Raw genomic sequence first — 20,663 nt, 5'->3', positions numbered from 1 at the left:
AGATTCATTTAAATACTGACTGAACTAGCCTTCTTTCTAATTTAATCATCTATTCCCCTAGAGATATTAATTCCAGACATTTATCAGATTTAAAGATTTTTATTTTTTTTAAAAAATAAATATTCTGCATGTTTCCCCAGATAATCTGCCATGCCTGTGGGTTTATTTTTCTATTCGTCAGCTGGAGCATTCATTAGTCATTAAGGGACTGGGTGGGTGTTGGGAAGGAGCAGAGGGGAGCAAATATGTTACTGATTATTGGGAGGAGGGAGAAATCAGAGTTGATGGAAGCATATGTCAGAGTCGCAATCCTGACGCCTCTGTATCTTAGCAAAGCAACTAGTAATTGTGCCATAATGAAATGTTCCGTTTTGATAACCAGTTAATTAGACAAGACAATTATTCCAAACCCCGCTGACGCCCACAGAACCGCTCTATGTCAAGCGCACATGCTGAACGACAGGAGTAGCTGTTATTGGTAAACTTTGGATTCCAGCCTGCTTGTTTCAAATAGAGCAATGCTGTATAGTGTAACTAATGAATGCTAAAACTGGGCTTTTCACGTTAAAATTCTCCTCCTGTATCACAGGGATTAGGGCAGAACATAAGGTATGGCAGGACATAAATCCTGCCATCATCACCTACCAGCTACTGAAAACAAAAAGCTAATTATTGTCATTGAGTTTTTAAGAGAACTGAGGACCAAACTAGATGTGATTATTAAATCTTCGCATTTAACATGCAGGTGTTAAAAAGATGCAAAAGAAGCATCAGATGGATAGAGCTAATAGCTATCAGGGTTGCCACAAGTGCAGAGAGTTGGATTTAATCCTTTCCTCCTGGGTTGTGACCTGGAAGTGAGAACGCCCTCCTCTTAAAAGTTCCATCCATGCTTGCTGAAGCCGCAATAATTATAAGCAGCTCTTAGCTGATGCCACATGCATTTTTTAAAACCTGCACATTGAATGGAAAGATGCATTTAACGTCTTGATTAGTTTGGACACTGGTGGCACTGTGGTCTAACTACTGAGCCTAGGGCTTGCCGATCAGAAGGTTGGTGGTTCGAATCCCCGCGACGGGGTGAGCTCCCGTTGCTCAGTCCCAGCTCCTGCCAACCTAGCAGTTTGAAAGCACATCAAAGTGCAAGTAGATAAATAGGTACTGCTCCCACGAGAAGAGGAGGTTAAGGGGTGATATGATAGCCATGTTCAAATATATAAAAGGATGTCATATAGAGGAGGGAGAAAGGTTGTTTTCTGCTGCTCCAGAGAAGCGGACACGGAGCAATGGATCCAAACTACAAGAAAGAAGATTCCACCTAAACATTAGGAAGAACTTCCTGACAGTAAGAGCTGTTCGCAGTGGAATTTGGTGGTGGAGTCTCCTTCTTTGGAGGTCTTTAAGCAGAGGCTTGACAACTATATGTCAGGAGTGCTCTGATGGTGTTTCCTGCTTGGCAGGGGGTTGGACTCGATGGCCCTTGTGGTCTCTTCCAACTCTATGATTCTATGATTCAAAGTGCAAGTAGATAAATAGGTACTGCTCCCACGGGAAGGTAAACGGCATTTCCATGCACTGCTCTGGTTTCGCCAGAAGCGGCTCAGTCATGCTGGCCACATGACCCAGAAAAACTGCGGACAAACATAGGCTCCCTCGGCCAGTGAAGTGAGATGACCGCCGCAACCCCAGAATCGTTTGCGACTGGACTTAACTGTCAGGGGTCCTTTACCTTTACCTAGTTTGGACTGCAGGTGGGGCCAAAGGTGTTGCTCCAAGCTTCTCTATCTGGCCCTCAGGATTTTATCCACCCTCTTCCCCTCATCAGCCCTGCTTCACGCCCTCCTTCCATGCTTTCCCCTGGCTGTAGCACATCCTTGAACTCTGGTAGTGATTTCTGCTTGTCCGGATGGAGAACAGAGGAGGATGTGCAACTGTTTGCAGAAACAAGCCCACTGCACAAAGGTAAAATTTAATTTGTTGTTTCACCCACTTTTGCCTCTGGCCCCCCGCAACAGTGACATATGGCCCTCCAAAGGTTGTCCAGAAAAGACAGTGACCCTTAGGCTAAAGGAGGTGCTCCACCTCTATGATAAATGTAGTGGTAGCTTTTCTTGACCTCAGGCTTGGTTGTTCCTGCCCACAAACAGTTTCAGAAAGCAAGCTGCTCTCTCCCCAAATTACTTGTTATAAACACACACAATATATATATATATATCCCCAAATTACTTGTTATAAACACACGTAATATATATAAATTACTGCATATGGAATTGTTTTAACTGTGTTTACATATGTAACTGTTTTAGTGGTGCAGTAAAAAAACTGTTTGCACATTTGCAAAGCTAAACAGGCTCTGGTCCGGTTTCAAATTGGATAGGGTAAAGAGTTTCCTGCATTGCAGGGGGCTGGACTAGATGACCCTGGGGGTCCCTTCCAGCTCTATAATTTTATGATTCTAATATGCTATTCCTATATTTTAAATAGCTCTGGAATGCCTCATGCGAAGTGAGACATTCATGAAATAAATAAACATGACTCTCCTCCTTAACCTCATCGTGGCAGAGTACCACAGGCAGTGGTGGAGAGATACTGCCGGAACCAGAGATGCTGGATAAGGAAGTAAACTTTCAGACATTTCTCCTTCTAGCATTCTGCACACAAGGGACAATTCAGAACCTTGGTTTGTTCCAAGAGAGAAAGGAGGATCAAACTGAAGAGGAAGTAACAGCATTTAATTATCCTTAGAGATATTCAAAGAAGAGTGAACTCAAGAACAGTTCGTGCTAATGTTGAACAAAGCAGAAGCTCTTCCACCTCTAAGTAGAAGTCAAAAGAAGTGCGGTGGATCCTTAGAGACTAACCGCTCAATTGTGAATTTAGCTTTTACAGGCAATTGCTAATCATGATGAACATCTGTATCATCCCATGAATGCAAAGAGCGCACTTGGACAACAGGACTTCCCCCTATTCCTTCCCCCTGCCCCCATGTACTCCCTAAACTTGTTCTGGCTTTCCCCCCAAGTCTCAGGAGCAGATCTGGGGAGGGCTGCAGAACACGTGCAGGAAAAGCAGGGGGAGTCCAGTTGCACAAGTGAAAATCTTTGCATGGATGGGACAGTTACTTAGCCCTACACTGGATACAAGCCCCAGTCTCTTAGCCATGACGCTATAGCATGCATGATGTAGGATTCATAGAGGTATGCTCTTTCTGCTAACATGCATATTCCTCTGGAATTCATCTACACAGAAAACTGAGGCGCACTCTGGGTTCTCGCTGGTGGAAGTGTACATAAGGGAGTCACTCAAGTCCAAACAATACAGAAGCGAAGTGCTTATTTGGATGAACCCTGTTCAGTTTATATGAACACAGCAACAAACAATCAGACGGGGGCTCAACTAGCCCAAAATGAGAGATTGAATCTGGGGTCTTCAGCATGTAAAGCACACATTCGACCACTGAGCTGCAGGCCTTGCCCTAAAGAGAAATAGGAAATCACCTTAGACAGCGTCAGATTATTTGTCCCACTAGCTCAGTATTGGAATTTTTGATTGGCAGAAACTCTCTAGGCTCAGGCAGAAGTATTTTGTATCACTTGCTACCTGACCCTTTTATTAACTAGAGATACCAGGTGTTGAACCTTCTGGGTCCTGAGTTATGGTACCGTGAGTAATGGGCTCTTGTGTAAGTTTTAAGCAGTGGTTTCAGAGGGGACCATTTCCCAGCTCTACCTGCAGATGCCCAGGACTGAGACTGGGTTCTTCTACATGCACAGCATGCTGTCTACCATTGGGTTATGGATGTTTTCAGTAGCAATGGCCATATCTTTTGCAGCAATAGGGGAAAACCTATCAAGAAAAGCAGTATCAGCATAATTAAATGGCCTTGCATTGCTCCAGGCTACTTCGAGCTAGAAGTAATAAATTTGAGGCTTGCAAATGTAAAAATGAGTGGTATCTTGTAAATGGGAACCACTCTGAAGTTATCATTTAAATAAAACTAGCTGTCAGTAAGCATACCTAAAGGCACAACTGCAGAATGTGGTGATTGACAAGATACGCAGAATGGTTTAAGGATATTTCTGGGATAAGCCCAGTAGTACCAGAGCCTTGGGAGAAGTAGTCTGGAAATGAATGGAAGAGTACTGTCACAACTCGCAAACAATACTTTTCAATCGGCTATTATACAGTAATGGAAAAAACACTTTTTAAAAAGTAATAAATGTGCAAGCATTTCTCTTAGGTATCTTCCCCCAGTAATTTCCCATTTGAGGTGCAATGGGGAAAACACCTGCCCGTTTAGTTCCCATTTATAGAACTTCGCATTCTCCATGGCTGCATTTAACGGGACAAACTATAGGTCTTGAATAACAAGCAGTGAGCAGAGGGGCAGGGTGGAAATACAGTGCCTTTGAATGAAACCTTTGGGACAGAGAAGAGGAGCTTGTGGTTCTCCAGATGTTGTTGGATTGCAACTTACATCATCCCCAACCATTGTGCTGGCTGGGGCTGATGGCGGTTGAAGTCATCTGGAGAGCCACACTCCTCCACTTTGCATACTCCATTACTCCCTTGTGCATTCATCCATTGATGGTGTCATTTCAACCCTGTAGGACATATGCACAGACCCAAGTTCCCTCCATTCCTAGTTTAGTATTATAGCACACAGCTGGAAGAAACATTTCTGATGCTACCCTTGCTTGGTAGTGGTGGGGGCCATGTTGCTGGCAATCATATGCTGAAGTTTTGGATTTCTCCACTGTTTTGTATGGGCAGAAGTGAGAGCTGGTGGAGGGGGGGAATAAAGCTTTGAAAGGAAACAGGAAATTCAATTTCCAGACATTACAAGGGACAATTTGTAACTTAGTGTTCTTCTACTGAGTATGCCCAGGATCTCATTGTTCCCCTTTCATGTCAGTCACAGTAGTGACTTTCTTCATTAGCAAAGAACAATGGGGGGGCAAGAGAAGGCTGGTTTCTCACTACACAGTTGGGCAGAATATTGCCTGCGGACTATATTTGTATCTTCAGCTCTCTGAGGGTATACACTGGGCTAAAAAGAAAATCAAATCAAACTGGGAACCAGGTGGCACATCCAAAATCCTGGCAAAATCCATATGGCAATGCTAATTTCAATGCAAATAAGTGGCTCCGAACCCTCTGTTTGCCTTGTAACATTAATACAGGGACATAGTAACTCCCTGACTTCAAGCACAAAGTCTGGAAATAGGCCTGGCTAGGAGAGGGAAAAGGATAACTATCCCTCACATTTCCTGCCAATTTTCACCCAAAAACGACCCTCCTAATCTCCACATTTGTATTGCCTCAACAAACTTGGATCTAGGAACATGGGATGAGGTGACATCAAGTTGTAAACTAACTCTGATTTGTTAACAGAGGGGAATCTCAAACCACAGTTCAATCTTAGGTCGTTTCAGAATCATGATACTTGCAACAAATCACAGTTTACGTAGTTCAGATGTCACAGAGGACTGTGGTTAATTCTAAAGCTCCCCCTTGCATATGTGGGGAAGAGGAGAGAGCTTGCAAGCACAAGGCATGTGCAAGCTCATCTTTATAGTGCTAAAATATGGTTGAGCATTATGTCCAAACTGAGCCATGATGTGCTTGCTGCATGGCCAGAAGGGAGGCAGAAGCTGAACATTTCCCCTGCCCTCACCATTTACAGTAATGGTGGTTTTCTGTTTTTCACAGCAGTTAAAAGAGTTAACTAGATAGACAGATCATATATTGGAGGGGGGGAGCATAAAGTGTAAATGCCCTGGAGTTTTAATAATCTAATGTAAGTGATGCAGGGTGAGCAGTGATGAACAATTGGAAGTTCAGTGTCAGGGCACACAGTTGGAGTGAGTTGGTTCACATTAAAGGAGAAAAATGAAATAGTCAGAAATGGTCGACTCCATCAATACAGATAAATAGCTCGGAGCCTTTAGGGGAAAAGGTGTCAAAGCAAGATGTGCCTGTCACTTGGTGAAAAGCATTAAGGAGAATCAAATCATCACATCTAGGTGTTGCCAAATATAAGAAATAGGCAGGCAAAGACTTGGGGGACAGCTCCAGTTATTAGAGAAAGGGTGGGCTAACAGACATTTGTCCCTATTTTTTTGCATATATAGGAAGTAATATTAGGAGAGTGTGAGAACTGTAGGCAGAAACCTCAGAATTACCAGAGAATTAAAAAGTTGATAAGTAATTAAATGACCACCAGGAGATCTTAAGGCTTGGGTTAGCAGATATTGGCATCATCTATCCAATTTCAGTGAAATATACCCGTATATAATGGTGGACAGAGCTGTGGTCATTGCTATAAGCTGAAGCCAAGCTAGTCAAGACACCTTGGAACAGATTTGGACAGTCCCAGTTCCTCTAGACGGTGCTACTGTTAACCAGTTTTAAGCCTCTTGATTTCTGCTTACGACAGTTGGCACTAAAATAAATAAATAAAGTAAAATAAACCCCTATTTCTTGTCCAGAGCAGAGTCGTCTTTGTCTGATTAGATGACTTTATTTCAATCTAGAATTAAGATCTGCTACAGCTAATGTCAAATCAGTCTACTTGGTATCATTGCGGATTTAGGGAGAGATTTGTTTTAAGGCAGAGAAAATACACATTGTGGCAAGGCATTCTGTGAGTTCTTAAAGAGGAAGCAGGGAGCTGAAAGCAGATTACTTGGGGCAGGTACTTCGCTGGATGATAACAGCTGAATTAGCATTTTATTTTTTAGTCAAATACAAACTATCTCTACAGGAACAGCTGCTAAACTATCTGCAAGGTTCAAAGAGTAATATAATAATAATTATTATTTTTTTCTCTTCACTGGCACATCCTTTAGATTCCTGTGTAAGCCTCTTAGGAAAGGCTATGCCAGCTGGTAAAGAATGAAGATTATAATGTACTCAAAAGCACAGAGGCAGAGTAGTGAAGGCGTTCAAAGTTGGGAGCTCCCCCCTCCCCCTCCCCATTTGTGCAGAGTAAGACTAATGCTTGAAAGGGTTAAGGCGAGGGAGGAAATTGTGCAACTTGCAGAACAGGTGTCCTTGTTGAAAACCCAAGGACGGGGAGATTGCTAATCCTGTATTCCACAGCATGATCAAATCACCAAGCAACAGATATAAATAAAAAAAGGCAGGAAATGAGGAATTTAGATATAAGTGTGTCAGCGAGAAAATGAAGATTCATTGTGAAGAGGCTGGGGAGAGGAGAAGAAAAAGGAACGCTATGACAGAAGGCACAATTGACAAACAAAAATATTGGAGAGACAATTTTGGCAAAAAGGAAGACAAAAGGCGGCAGCATCTACACTGAACACAGCCCTGTGTTATTATTGTTATTTTACACACACTCTTTTGCATTAGAAAAAAAAAGATGAGGTTTTCCTCTCTAGGTTTGCTTTGTCATAAATGTGAGCAAGAACTAAACTAAAATAATAAAGCTGCCATGAAAATGAAGCCAGCTTCACTTTGTTTACTTCGTAACTGGGAGGAAAGTAAATTTGCTTTGTGGGAGCAGCAGCACCTGTTCCAAAGCACATAAACCTCTCTGGCTTTGATACTTCAAGTGTATGCAGCCATTTAGCAGCCCACAAAAAACTTAACCCTCTGTGTGCTGAACAGTTTGTAGCAGTGCCTGGTTTAGTGCACATCAAAATAATACGTATCTAACACCCAGCCAGCTGTAGGGAAATATTAGGCGCCCTGGCTTGCCAAGTTGTAGACTAATCATGGCTGCGAGAGGAGAGAACTCTATGGACTTTCCCTTTGTTAGCCTGTAGACAGTGAAGAGTGTGAATAGTGCACTGCAGAGTGAAATTTATAGGGGCCTGCTTAAGAGACTGCCATGCCAAATGAAACTGTGCTGATGAAAAATCAGCTGTCATCCAATATGCATGACTCGACAAGACACCAATTCTAGGCTTCTGCGTTCCAAGCCCTGGGTTCCTGACCACTTCTCTTTTTCTATCTTCATGACAATTAAGCAGAATTTCTACGACTGCTAATCCAGCAAACTAGGTACAATAAATTAGCAATCAATCTGCAAAGATTGCTCAGTTGATTAAACTACAAACAAATAAATTTATAAAAGCAGAAACCCAGCTGCTGAAATCAGCTGCTTCCAAAGGAAGTTCTTAAAACTGTTTTATATCAAGCCTTCCTAAACAAATGGATACTAGTTCAAGGTCTCTTCACTTATAAGGAAGCCAGTTTGCCTGATCAGCTGAGGTTGGGTTTACCCATGTGGCAAGTTCTCTGCTCACATGGCAAGAAACTGATTGACAGCTGCATGAAAAGCTACTTCATACTGAGCCAGACCACTGGCCCATGTATGGCACTATCATCTACTGGCAGTAGCTCTCAAAGGTCTCAGGTCTTCCATCTTTGTTACTGTTTTATCACATTTTATCCCACCCTTCCTCCACAGAGCTCAGGGTGACATAAATGTCCTGCTATTATCCTAATAACATTCCCGCAAGGTAGGTTTGGTTGAATAAAGGCCCCAGGTTACCCAATAAGCTTCAGGGCAAGAGCAGTTACAGGAACAGAGGTCTATGACCAATGCTCCAACTTCTACAACACACTGCCTCTGGCTCCTTTTAACTGGAGATGTGGGGACTGAACCTGGGATCTTCTGCATGCAAAGCACAACCTGTGCTGTGATCAGTTGAGCTGTGTGGTTATTGCATGTTACCATATGATGGACATGGTTGTGAGAATCAGGCCTTGGACAAGACAAAGCAAGCCAGTGACTGCTCTGCTTCCCAGCATGAGATGAAGAAGATCAAACAAACTCCCGGAAGAGTGATCTCAGGGAGACATCCCATGAAAATAAGGAGATTGCCCACCTCCCACTAGTCATCAGCATCACTTGCCACTCCAGCAAGGGCTGTGTGCATTTCCAGTGACTAAGGAATTGCAGGCAAACACTATGACTCCCAGCCCTACCAATAATCCCCTCTCCACAAAAATGCAATGGGGTTGGGAGGTGCCAGGCTGAAGCTCTGGTTAAGTACGTAACCAGAGGTACCACTGTACAAGAAAGGAGATTCTAACTAAACATTACTAAGAACGTTGTACAGTGGTACCTCGGGTTAAGTACTTAATTCGTTCCGGAGGCCCGTACTTAACCTGAAACTGTTCTTAACCTGAAGCACCACTTTAGCTAATGGGGCCTCCTGCTGCTGCCCCGCCGCCGGAGCCCAATTTCTGTTCTTATCCTGAAGCAAAGTTCTTAACCTGAAGCACTATTTCTGGGTTAGCGGAATGTGTAACCTGAAGCGTATGTAACCTGAAGCGTATGTAACCTGAAGCGTATGTAACCTGAAGCGTATGTAACCCGAGGTACCACTGTAACAGTAAGAGCTGTTGGGCGGTGGAATGGACTACTGCAGAAGATGGCAGACTCTTGTTCACTGGAGGTTTTAAAGCGTATGTCAGAGATTACATAGTTCTGATTCCTGCATTGCAGGGGGTTGGACTACATGACCCCTGGGGTCCCTTCCAACTCCATGTTCTAATTATTATTTTTGTATGCCACCTCTCATCCAAAGATCCCAGGGTGGGTCACAACAGAAAAACAATTCTATGGCTTTATGGAGAGAGCACACGCATGCTTAGAAGGGTTTCTTTTGCGGACAAGCACAGAATGCATGGACAGGGTGGTGGTGAGCTATACCTTGCCTGGGGACAGTGCGTACAGCACCACTCTTTCCATGTGAACTTAATTGTGTGGAGGGAATAATGTTGAATTAGGGATAGGATGAAGGGATCAAATATCAGATGCTAATCCCAGACAAATCAAAAGCAAAGCCATCCAGGAACTAATCTATTATTCCTTCAACACAATCCAGATCTCAGTGTGCCAAAAGCAGAGATCAACCGCACTGCAGAAATATGGCCACGGAGTATATACCTCTATATGACTTTAGCAAAAGAAGCAAGACAGACTAAAAGAGGGAATATATACAATACGTTCATAACTTTTACATGTGCTACTGTAAAACATGCACGTAAGATTGTTTTAGGGACTTAGACTGTGCCTTTGAAATGCTTAGTAACTACCATCTGCCATGTCTGAAGCAGCTTTTACAGCTTTTTAAAATTGTTTCGAAGCAGGTAAAAGGCATCTGCTTTCATGTAGCCTTTTATGCTTTCTTACTCTTCAAAAACCACTTTTCCTTGAACTATGCTCAATCTCTCCCGCCAGCAGATGGCATGGGAATCTGTGGTCCTCTATAAGTTGATGGACTACAACTCTGAAAATGGGGGGGGGGGGGTTGCTAATGGAAGTCACAGTCCAACAACCTTTGCTAGGTCACATTTTCCCCACCCCATTTCCTTCCAGCACATTCAAGAATGAAACATCCAATAATTATTTTAGAAATTCACCAGACCCGGTACAATCTGAGCTTTGCTTTAGTCTCTCTTCCTGTTTTGCTGACTTGCATTTCATATGACCATGGGAAGGGGTTGCAATTAGGAATCTGATAAAGGATTTATCCCCTGAAATGAGGTCCTCTCTGGTGTTTATAAGGTTATCAAGTTTCTGGTACTATATCAAAGGGTCTAGTGCCAAGGCATCAGTAAGCAGGGAGGCTAGCCCTACGCTGCTCTACATAAATAATTATCTGTACAGGCAAAGAGTAATGGAGTAATCATCAATGCTCCATTCAAGTGAGCTATAAAAGTGCAGAAAGTTAGAAAACTACATCAGAATTAAAAAAGAAAGACATTGGCCTCATTAAAGTTAAACATATTCATGGTACTTGTCACCTACACAAAACAATATAAAATGCAGAACCATTTTCAAACACATTTTAATTTAAATTGGTTTCTCCACCTGCTTCTCCTTTCGTAGATCTAACCACCTGGAACTCTTCCAGTGGGAGGATCTAAACTGTCAGGAAGTATTTGAGTCTCGTATGCCTGCTCTTTTTCTTTTGGCAGGATTAAGTTCAGTGCAACCACCAGAGAGCACAAAAGTTGCCATTAAGGACAGTTGGTCTCTGAAACTAAACGGATGAAATTACCAATTAGAGATTTTCAGCCCAGAAATGCTGCTACCCATATCCATCGGGTGAGTGGAAAATTTCTCGAATAATCTGACTTTCAGATATTAAGACTCTCTAGCCTTGTTCAAAGCCTAAGCACAACTGGTGCATAGAGACAGTAGCTTCAGGGATAGGCAATCTGGTGCCCTTTAGATGTTGTTGGACTACCACTTTCATCAGCCCCTGTTGGTATGGCTAATGGTCAGAGATGATGAGAGAAGCTGTAGTTCAGCTGGAAGGTACCATGCTGCTACTCCTGCCATAGCTTATGTCCTCTCAAAATTACGAATAAGCAAAACTAGGAAAAATACATTTAGATGATAATCACAACACAGTAATATGGAATAGATACGAAGTTATTCACTGCAAATCAGATGGATGGTGATGGGCCTGTTTCTCTGCACTAGTCATCCCTTCATCTTTGCACTTCCAGTAGCAGTTACTGGGGTGAGCATCGGAGGTCTTTGAAACTTGAAGGAGAAACACTCCCACAGATTGCTGTGATCTACTAGGTGCATAAGGGATATATACTATATTTACTGATGTTTGCAATACCCTGAGTTTTAGTTCTTTTTTAGGCAAGCTTTTGTTGAAGTCACAGGTTTGAAGAAGAAAAGGTAAATTGGTAATTTATTGTTAAAGAACACCTTGTATTTTTATGCATTGAACCGCCCTGAGATCTACGGATGAAGGGCGGTTATACCAATTTAATAAATAAAAAAATAAAATAGAACAAAGCAAAATTGAACGAAAAACAGTGCAGATATGTTTTCTTTCCAAAAAAAGAAAAAGAAAAGCATGACATCATCAAGAAAAACAAACATACTAACTTTCAGCGGTAAGGTGGACAAGGAATTTACCTGTTTTTGTTCTTCTCCTAAACTGTCCCACATCGATGCAACAATTTTTGATACATCCCCAAAGGTAGCATTGGGGTTTTGTCCTTTGATAGCGGCTTGTGTATCTCTGAAAAACAGGGCATAAGCTGACACTGGCTTCTGGGGTTCATTGGGATCCTTCTTTTTCTTCTTCTTTTGGTTTTTGGGCTTTTTGCCCAAATCTGTTAGTGGTCTCTTCTCTCCAGTTACCTGTCAAAAGTCAAGATGGAATTGTTAATTATCACCATTCAGTTCACTCCTGGTTCAGATTAAAAATTCAAGACAACTTGGAATGATAGGGAAGGTAGCCAACGACTCAAGAAAACTAAGAACCCTTATAAGTAGCCTTCCGTATAGTTGCTTGTGATCTTCCGTTCTTAAGGAAGTACAATGCCACTAAGTCAAGAAAGGCCTATGATTCCTTTTATAGATGCTCCATTCACAATACTGAATTTTTGACATCTTTACTGTCCCATACTTGATCTTTATATAAACTACTGCAAGTAGTTCTGAGTGCCACTACTTTTGTTACAGATGGGTAGCCGTGTTGGTCTGCCATAGTCAAAACAAAAAAAATTCCTTCCAGTAGCACCTTAAAGACCAACTAAGTTAGTTCTTGGTATGAGCTTTCGTGTGCATGCACACTTCTTCAGATACCTACTACTTTTGTTGTTATGCTAAGGATAGGTTCACACATGCATGAGTATTATTTCATTTATTGTGCAGCAGCTGGATTTATGAATTTGCTTCATTGGAAAGTCCTTATGGTTCATGTAGCATAAAATAATAATATCCCTCTTCAGGTGCCCTACAGCTGACTTTAGGGGAAATGGGAGGGCAGTGGGGACCACCAAGCTAGCCCCAACCCCCAGTCACCATTTTAAAGTGGGGAGTCTGCTGTACTCAGAGAAACTCCCCATGTGTTTTAGAACCTGGGAAAACTAGGAAACAATGAGCTGGGGAAGCTCCCTACTACTTCAGGTGTTCATTTTTCAATTCATGGAGGGTAACCATGACAGGAGGGGACGCAGGTGGCGCTGTGGGTAAAAGCCTCAGCGCCTAGGGCTTGCCGACCGAAAGGTCGGCGGTTCGAATCCCCGCGGCGGGGTGCGCTCCCGTTGCTCGGTCCCAGCGTCTGCCAACCTAGCAGTTCGAAAGCACCCCCGGGTGCAAGTAGATAAATAGGGACCGCTTACTGGCGGGAAGGTAAACAGCGTTCCGTGTGCTGCGCTAGCTCGCCAGATGCAGCTTTGTCATGCTGGCCACGTGACCCGGAAGTGTCTCCGGACAGCGCTGGCCCTCGGCCTCTTGAGTGAGATGGGCGCACAACCCTAGAGTCTGTCAAGACTGGCCCGTATGGGCAGGGGTACCTTTACCTTTTACCTTTAACCATGACAGGAGTGGGTATGTAGCTCTTCCCTACTGCCCCTCTCATACATTTACTTGACTTTAGATGCAGAACATCTGAAAAGGGCTACTATAAACATTCTTTCTGAACAGTTTGGTCAGGGATGGCTCATTCATATACATAAGCCATCATTTAATGGCTGGAAGAAGAGGACCATTTGGATCCCTTCCAGTCGGGATTCAGGACTCAACATGGGACTGAAGCAGCCTTGGTCGCACTGGTCAATGATCTCCAGTGGGTTAGGGATAAAGGTGAGAGCTGTTTCCTAGTTCTGCTGGATCTCTCAGCAGCTTTTGATACCATCAACCATAACATCCTTCTGGACCATCTAGAGGGGCTGGGAGATGGGGGCACTGTCATACAGTGGTTCCGCTCCTTCCTCCTGGATTGTGTTCAGAAAGTGGGGGGGGGGGATGAGTGTTCAGTCACCTGGGCTCTCACTTGTGGGGTGCCTCAGGGTTCTGTCCTCTCCCCCATGCTTTTCAACATCTACATGCAGCCGCTGGGAGAGATCATCAGGGGGTTTGGGCTGGGTGTTCATCAATATGTGGATCATACCCAGCTCTACCTCTCTTTCAAATCAGAACCAGTGAAGGTGGTGAAGGTACTGTGTGAGTGTCTGGAGGTGGTTGGAGGATGGATGGCGGCTAACAGATTGAGGTTGAGTCCTGACAAATCAGAAGTACTGTTTTGGGGGGACAGGAGGCGGGCAGGTGTGGAGGACTCCCTGGTCCTGAATGGGGTAACCGTGCCCCTGAAGGACCAGGTGCACTGTCTGGGAGTAATTTTGGACTCACAGCTGTCCATGGAGGCGCAGGTCAATTCTGTGTCCAGGGGAGCTGTTTACCAGCTCCATCTGGTACACAGGCTGAGACCCTATCTGCCCACGGACTGTCTCGCCAGAGTGGTGTATGCTCTAGTTATCTCTCACTTGGATTACTGCAATGCACTCTATGTGGGGCTACCTTTGAAGAAGACCTGGAAACTACAACTAATCCAGAATGTGGCAGCTAGACTGGTGACTGGGAGTGGTCTATCTAGTTCAATATTGTCTACACTGACTGGCAGAAACTCTTCAGAGTTTTCAGGTACGAATCATTCCCAGCCCTTTTTGGAGATGTTGGGCATCCTGTATGTAGAGTGTGCACTCTTATCACCAAGCTGTGGTCTTTCCCATTAGGTAATGGTGTGGACATTTTGGGAGAAAATACTCAGTAATCTCCCCTCAAATCTAACCTGCCTCTTTTGCCGGGCCCCTGCCTTGATCTTGCCATTGATTTGCAGGCAGGGGCCTGTCTTTGTTGCCTGCAGTGAACATCTTGGACACTGAAACTGCTGTAGGAATAAATAATAATAATTCATATTGTACTGTTAACCTTGCTCACATTTTTTAGAGCTGTATATCGTATCAAAGCCCTCCTCAAAGTCTGATTAATGGGTTTGCTGCACTCTTTGCTGCTCATATTGTCACTTCTCCAGAGACAGTAATGATTAGGTTAGTTGAGCATGTCCTCCCCACAGTGAAGCCCAGGCTCTGTTTACATGGCTCCCTGCATCAGCTATGTTAGGATTTTTCGCAGCCTGTGGGCTGAGAACTTGCACTGACACTCTGTGAATAAGGGGTGTGTTTGCATGTGTGAGCAAAAGAGAGGGAGAGAGGCCCTTTCATTTCTCCTTTCTAAGTGGCAGTCAAAGAGTTCTATTCCAGCTATGCCTTGGCACTGAACTTTAACCTTCCCTGTTCTCCAGTATCACTCTGCAGTTTCTTTCACTTGTCTCTATGTTGCCGAGATTTACAAATGTCAAAACTGCTTTCTGTGTGGGTGTAGCAATGCTTTCCTTCATTCTCTGTTGCGAACGTCAAGGCTAAAGATCAAAAGCAACAATGTTTGCAAGAAATATCAGATTCTTCTCCTCTGCTTTCCCCCACGGACCTGTAATCTCCCTCAGCGATTCTGGCAAAACATCTCCCTGGGGAGTTTCAAGTTTCTCTCACTAACCAACCCCTCTCACTCTTTTTCTGCCTGTGATCTCTGTAGTCATTTCCAACTCACTGCAGGTTCATTCAACAGTTCATACATTTCACCATAACCTACTGACAGAAGTTTAAACATCTTTCCCTTTTCTTTTTCCCAGACACATCAAGTCCAGCTTTGAGATCACTGAAATTTTCACCATCAGACAGTCCTTTTTATAAGGTCCAGGAATACAGCAGGAGGAGGTGATAGAATCCTGAAGGGGTAAAACTGCACTGTGCTATGTCAGACTGCAGGGGTGTGGGCACCATTTTTAAATGAGCAACCATATAAATATTCCCTGCCAAACAACAACACTAGCACATAAGGAAAAGGGGCTCTATTCCGGCCTGTTCTCTGTTGTGTCTAAATACAGAACCTTACATTTGTCCCTACTGAAATTAATTTTGTTAGTTTGAGCCCAGTTCTCCAATTTATTAAGGTCATTTTGAATTCTGATTCTGTCTTCTGCAGCATCAGCTATCCCTCCCAGTTTGGTGTCATCTGCAAATTGGATGAGCACCCTCTCAATTCCTTCATCCAAGGCATTTATAAATATTTTGAATGACAATGGGCCTAGGAGAGAACCTCATGGCACCCCACTTGACACTGTTCCCCAGGATGACGAAGAACCATGAATGAGTACTCTTTGGGTTTGGTCAGTCAACCAGCTACAAATCCACCTAACAGTGGCTTCATTCAACTCATATTTTACCAGCTTCCTTGCAAGAATATCATAGTGTATCAAAATATACTATGTCCACAGCATTCCCTTGATCCATCAACCTTGTAACTCCATCAAGAAAAGAAAAGAAATCGAAAGAGATGCCCACCACTACTGCAAGGTACATGGGGGAAGCCATCTTTCTACAATTCCCCAGGAAAGGAAAGTGTATTGTGTTGTACAGTGGCTTCCTGGAAGTATTTTTATACACTTAGGAAAAGAAAACTGTGCAGCCACAGGGGAGGTATTAGCTACTGCAAGCAGCTGTAAAATCTTAAGAATGAAAGAGACAGCCCTTGGACCACCTTGTAAGCACTTTAGTTTTTGCAGAACTGGGTGGATTATCCTAAAAGGTCTGCTCACAAACAGGCAAGATGGTCCAGTTCTATGAACATGTGAAACAAGCATGGGATGGAAATTGTTTGATCCAATCATCCCATCCCCATATCACTTAGAGGGAGGATTATTATTTCTTACTGATGATGGACAATTTACAAGCTTGCAGTGATACTTTTTAAAATAAACCATCCATACCCCTTACCATGAAAATCCAAAAGAGAAAACAAAAGGAGAGGGGAAAGAATCATAGAGGAAATCACTGGTCGCAGAGGTCGGAGCAGAGTACCTACATTATGGTTGGTCCTCAGGCAGTTTGATTGACATCATTTATATACCACCTTTATGCCAAGTCACTTTACAAGTTTAACATGTAGCTTGCCCTGATCACATCATTTATTCTGCAGCTGGCTGTATAGTTCTGTATAGATTATGCCTCCAGGTATTGGAACTCCCTCCTTGGAGACATACAATTGCCATTGCTGGCCTTTAGAATCTAGTGAGAGACTTATTTATTCACCTAGGCCTTTGGGAATGAAGTGCCCTGGGACCCAGTAGCTGCACAGGTAGAACTAGAGTACCTTAATCCCATGCTTTCCATTTTAAATGGAATTTAAGCTGATGGTCTAATTATGCTGCACATGGCTCTGGGCTCTCAGCTGGGTGAAAGAGTGACTTAAAAATCAAATAGATCAAATAACTTTATTGCCTTGTGCTCATTTTTTCCCAGCTAGCTTGTGGAAGAGATAATGCTGGGGGTGGGTGGGAACAGTCTTTGCACATGTGGAACCACTGATTAGTTCTAGATGACCCCCGGGGTTCCTTCCAACTCTACAATTCTATGATAAATAAAGGAACCAATGAGTTCTAGTGCAGATCGTTATTAATCTGTGCTGTCACCATAAGAACACGGGAAGAGTGCTGCTAGGTCAGGTCAACGACCCATCTAATCTAGCATCCTATTCTTACAGTGGGCAACCAGTTGCCTATGAGAAGTCCAAAAGCAAGACCTGAGCACAACAGCACTCTACTTACTAGAGGGGCAACCTATCTCTGGCCCTTGACGCAAATGTAAATCCACAACCAAATCATGTATATAATACAAAAGGTAAAGGGATCCCTGACCGTTAGGTCCAGTCATGGACGACTCTGGGGTTGCGGTGCTCATCTCGCTTTATTGGCTAAGGGAGCCGGCATACAGCTTCCGGGTCATGTGGCCAGCATGACTAAGCCACTTCTGGCGAACCAGAGCTGCACACAGAAATGCCATTTACCTTTCCGCCGGAGTGGTACCTATTCATCTACTTGCACTTTGATGTGCTTTCGAACTGTTAGGTCAGCAGGAGCAGGGACCGAGCAACGGGAGCTCACCCCGTCGCGGGGATTCAAACCGCCGACCTTCTGATCAGCAAGCCCTAGGCTCTGTGGTTTAACCCATGTCCCTGTATATAATACTAGTTGGCTGCGTTGCCCTTTTAGACACAGGTTTCCTTGGATAAAGTTTGTTACTTTGTGAGGGGCGTATGTGTGTGAGAGAGAGATCTGCAAATAGATAGAGATAGAGATAGAGATATGCTTGAATAATGGATAGGTAACTAAACACCAAGACCACACAGCAACACAATCCCCACTTCCCTAGAAAAATAACAGAGTAAAGTCAAATGATGCATTTGGAGTCAACTACTAAGCACACAATGCAACCTAAAACCATACACGCAAGAAGGCAGAGCCTGCTCTCAAAGGGCAGACAGGCTTCTCTGAATGAAGCTGGATTCATAACTGCTTCTGACACCTCGATGGCAGGTACTTTACGCACTTCAACAACTCTGCTACGTACAGTGGATATAAACTTTAGCAAGAATATGCAATTTGAAAAAAGGAAGGCAAAAAAGCACTCTCAAAAGTTAGGACGCAATGAAATCTGAATACCAAACCATTAAAGGGAGGGGGGAGTAATCCAGTATGTCAGTCTGTCAGTCACTCAGCCAACAGGAGAAACTTCTGCAAGGGTGGTTTTTGCAAGTACTACTGCCAAAAGTGCTTGAAACCTGCCGAGTGTAAAAGAATTCATGTTTATTGGGAACAGTCCGAGAAAAGTGGGAAGGGCAGGAATAATAATGTTCTCTGCTCACCTAGTCCTGACTGGCCATTAAGCTCATTTTTAATGTGCTGGCATTCGTCAAATGGACAGCTACCCACAAGACGCAAGAGTTCTTGCCCTCTTTCCTCCATCCCACCCACAATGCTATTAATCGAAAGAAAGAAACTGGATTGGTTTCTTAAAAGTGAAAGTTTCACCCTATTATTAGGGTGTTCAGTTAATGTTGATGTTTTACTTTACAAAAATCTAGATGTATATTGCTTTTAATTGTATCTGTAGAAAATAAAAGGGGGGACAAAAGAAAGAAGATTTGGGTCTAAGAGAAAGCTGCATTCCAAGAAAAGAAGTCAGAATTATCAGGGTCAGGAATTTTTGGAACAAGTGTGGGCCCTTCTGTAATCATGGGTTGAGTTGTGGGGAGATGAGTTGCAGGAGAAAAAGAAGGGGAGCAAAGAAAAAAAGAGAATCATTTGTTCTCTTTCTTCCACAGTTCCCCCAGCAGGCCTGCCTAGCTCTCCCACTATCCCTCAGAGTAATTTGTCTTGATCAGCATTGGTTAATACTGGTTATACTGGCCAATGCTCCCTTCCCAACACAGTGTTTTCTGGGGTGAAGGGAGGACTTACTCTCCCTGTTTTCCTGAGGTGGTTGATGAATAGAGGGACTAGCAGATTCTTGTGTAAGGCCCAACAAGGTTTTCCCAACAGCTTACAAGAAAAACAACAACTCACCACCTTGTTTAGGACAGCAAGGTAAACCAACCCAAACCCACTCTCACCAAAAACTTTGCAATGTTTCTCAAATGGGTTTTTCAGGCAGATTCTTTTCAATCCCATGCCACGCCACTCTATGGGAAAATGCTGGGTTTGGGAATAGGAGCATTGGAGAGGGTATCTCAGAACCCTCCCTATGGGATCCGGTGGAGCGAGTATCTGCCTTCAGTCATCTTCTTTAGGGTCTGGGAGGGGAGATCTCTTGGTGACCAGTCTTCAAAGGGGGCTCCCCTCAAGATGCAGTTAAACCCTAGTTTCAGGGTCTCCTCCCATGGTCTCCCAATTCCTTGAATGCTGCAGGGTTTTTAAAGCCTGCTTCCTCTCTCCACCTGTCACTGGACCTCGTGAAAACCTGTGTCTGCCTGCTGGGCTGGCATCTGAGAGAGCCCTGTGCTGCCTGGTGCTTCTGGGCAGAGTCCTTTGCCAGTGTCCCAGTTTTGCTGTCAGACCCAGCTACAGACCACATTGGATCCCAGCCGGTCTGGTTGAGGCAGTCATAAAGTCACAGGCAGCATGATGCTATTTGGGAAGGGGCAAGCCCCAGGGGCTCATTGCAGCTACCTTCACTGTTGTCAGCCCTGTTATCAGGGCAACCTGGCCAGCACTCCCCTGCTGCTCTAAATAGTCACTGACCTTGCACTGTGGTTGGATACTTTTGACCTGTGAAAAGCCATCGAAAAAAGGAGGCTCTTTTTGCAGTTACCAAATGTTTTCAAGAAGCCTCCCTCTTTCAGCTCAGCCCTCGTAATAATTTAATTAAGTAATTAGTAAAATACCAAACCAAGTGCATATTGCATTCGGTAATTAAGTATTAAATTATGTGGATGTTACTTATCGAACGTACCTTTTCAGTTCTGCAACCATTAATTAAAAACTGAATCTAAAGTCTTGAGTAAGAAGAGAAAACCGGGATGAGGGAGGGGAAACAGTTTTTCTGTGAAAACAGGATTTCAAGTGGTAAAAGCCACAGGCAGAAAATACAGTGCCATCGGGGGTGGGGGGCTCATGCAGCTTTGTGGATAGATTCCCAGTTCTCCTACTGAAGGAGTAAATGCAACAGGGCTAATAGGACAAATTCAAATAAGAAAATGGATTTACAGCAATATTACTTTGGGTGTTCTTATTAGAAGGTTTGGGCAGATTTGCTCAGGGGGCTTGCTTAGAAAGTCATGCTAACTTTGTAACCACAGTGGTCAATACTTATGTCACATGCAGAAATAAGATCATGTGATGGTATTCAGTGGTATCTGTCCACCAAAAGATGGAATCTATCATTGGAACAGGAGAGGGAGGCATCACTGGCAATTCCCCCACCGCACTTTTTTCACTCTGCTCAGAGCAGACTTAGTGAAGTGCAGGGGGCTG

At 43.7% G+C, this 20,663-nt stretch overlaps 1 protein-coding gene across 12 annotated transcripts in view; it reads right to left on the bottom strand.

Moving 5' to 3' along the window:
- Positions 1-20,663, bottom strand: part of TOX2 (TOX high mobility group box family member 2) — a 223,774-nt gene that overhangs the window by 24,074 nt on the left and 179,037 nt on the right. For all 12 annotated transcript variants that reach the window (XM_028734869.2, XM_077929198.1, XM_077929200.1 and 9 more), the window contains one exon: positions 11,924-12,151. In XM_028734869.2, coding sequence (XP_028590702.2) covers positions 11,924-12,151 — 228 coding nt within the window. The remainder of the gene's footprint in view (positions 1-11,923; positions 12,152-20,663) is intronic.

Source organism: Podarcis muralis, chromosome 5 (genome assembly GCF_964188315.1).
Source record: "Podarcis muralis chromosome 5, rPodMur119.hap1.1, whole genome shotgun sequence".
NCBI classification, from domain to species: Eukaryota; Metazoa; Chordata; class Lepidosauria; order Squamata; family Lacertidae; genus Podarcis; species Podarcis muralis.
This window is presented reverse-complemented; position numbering and strand designations above follow the sequence as displayed.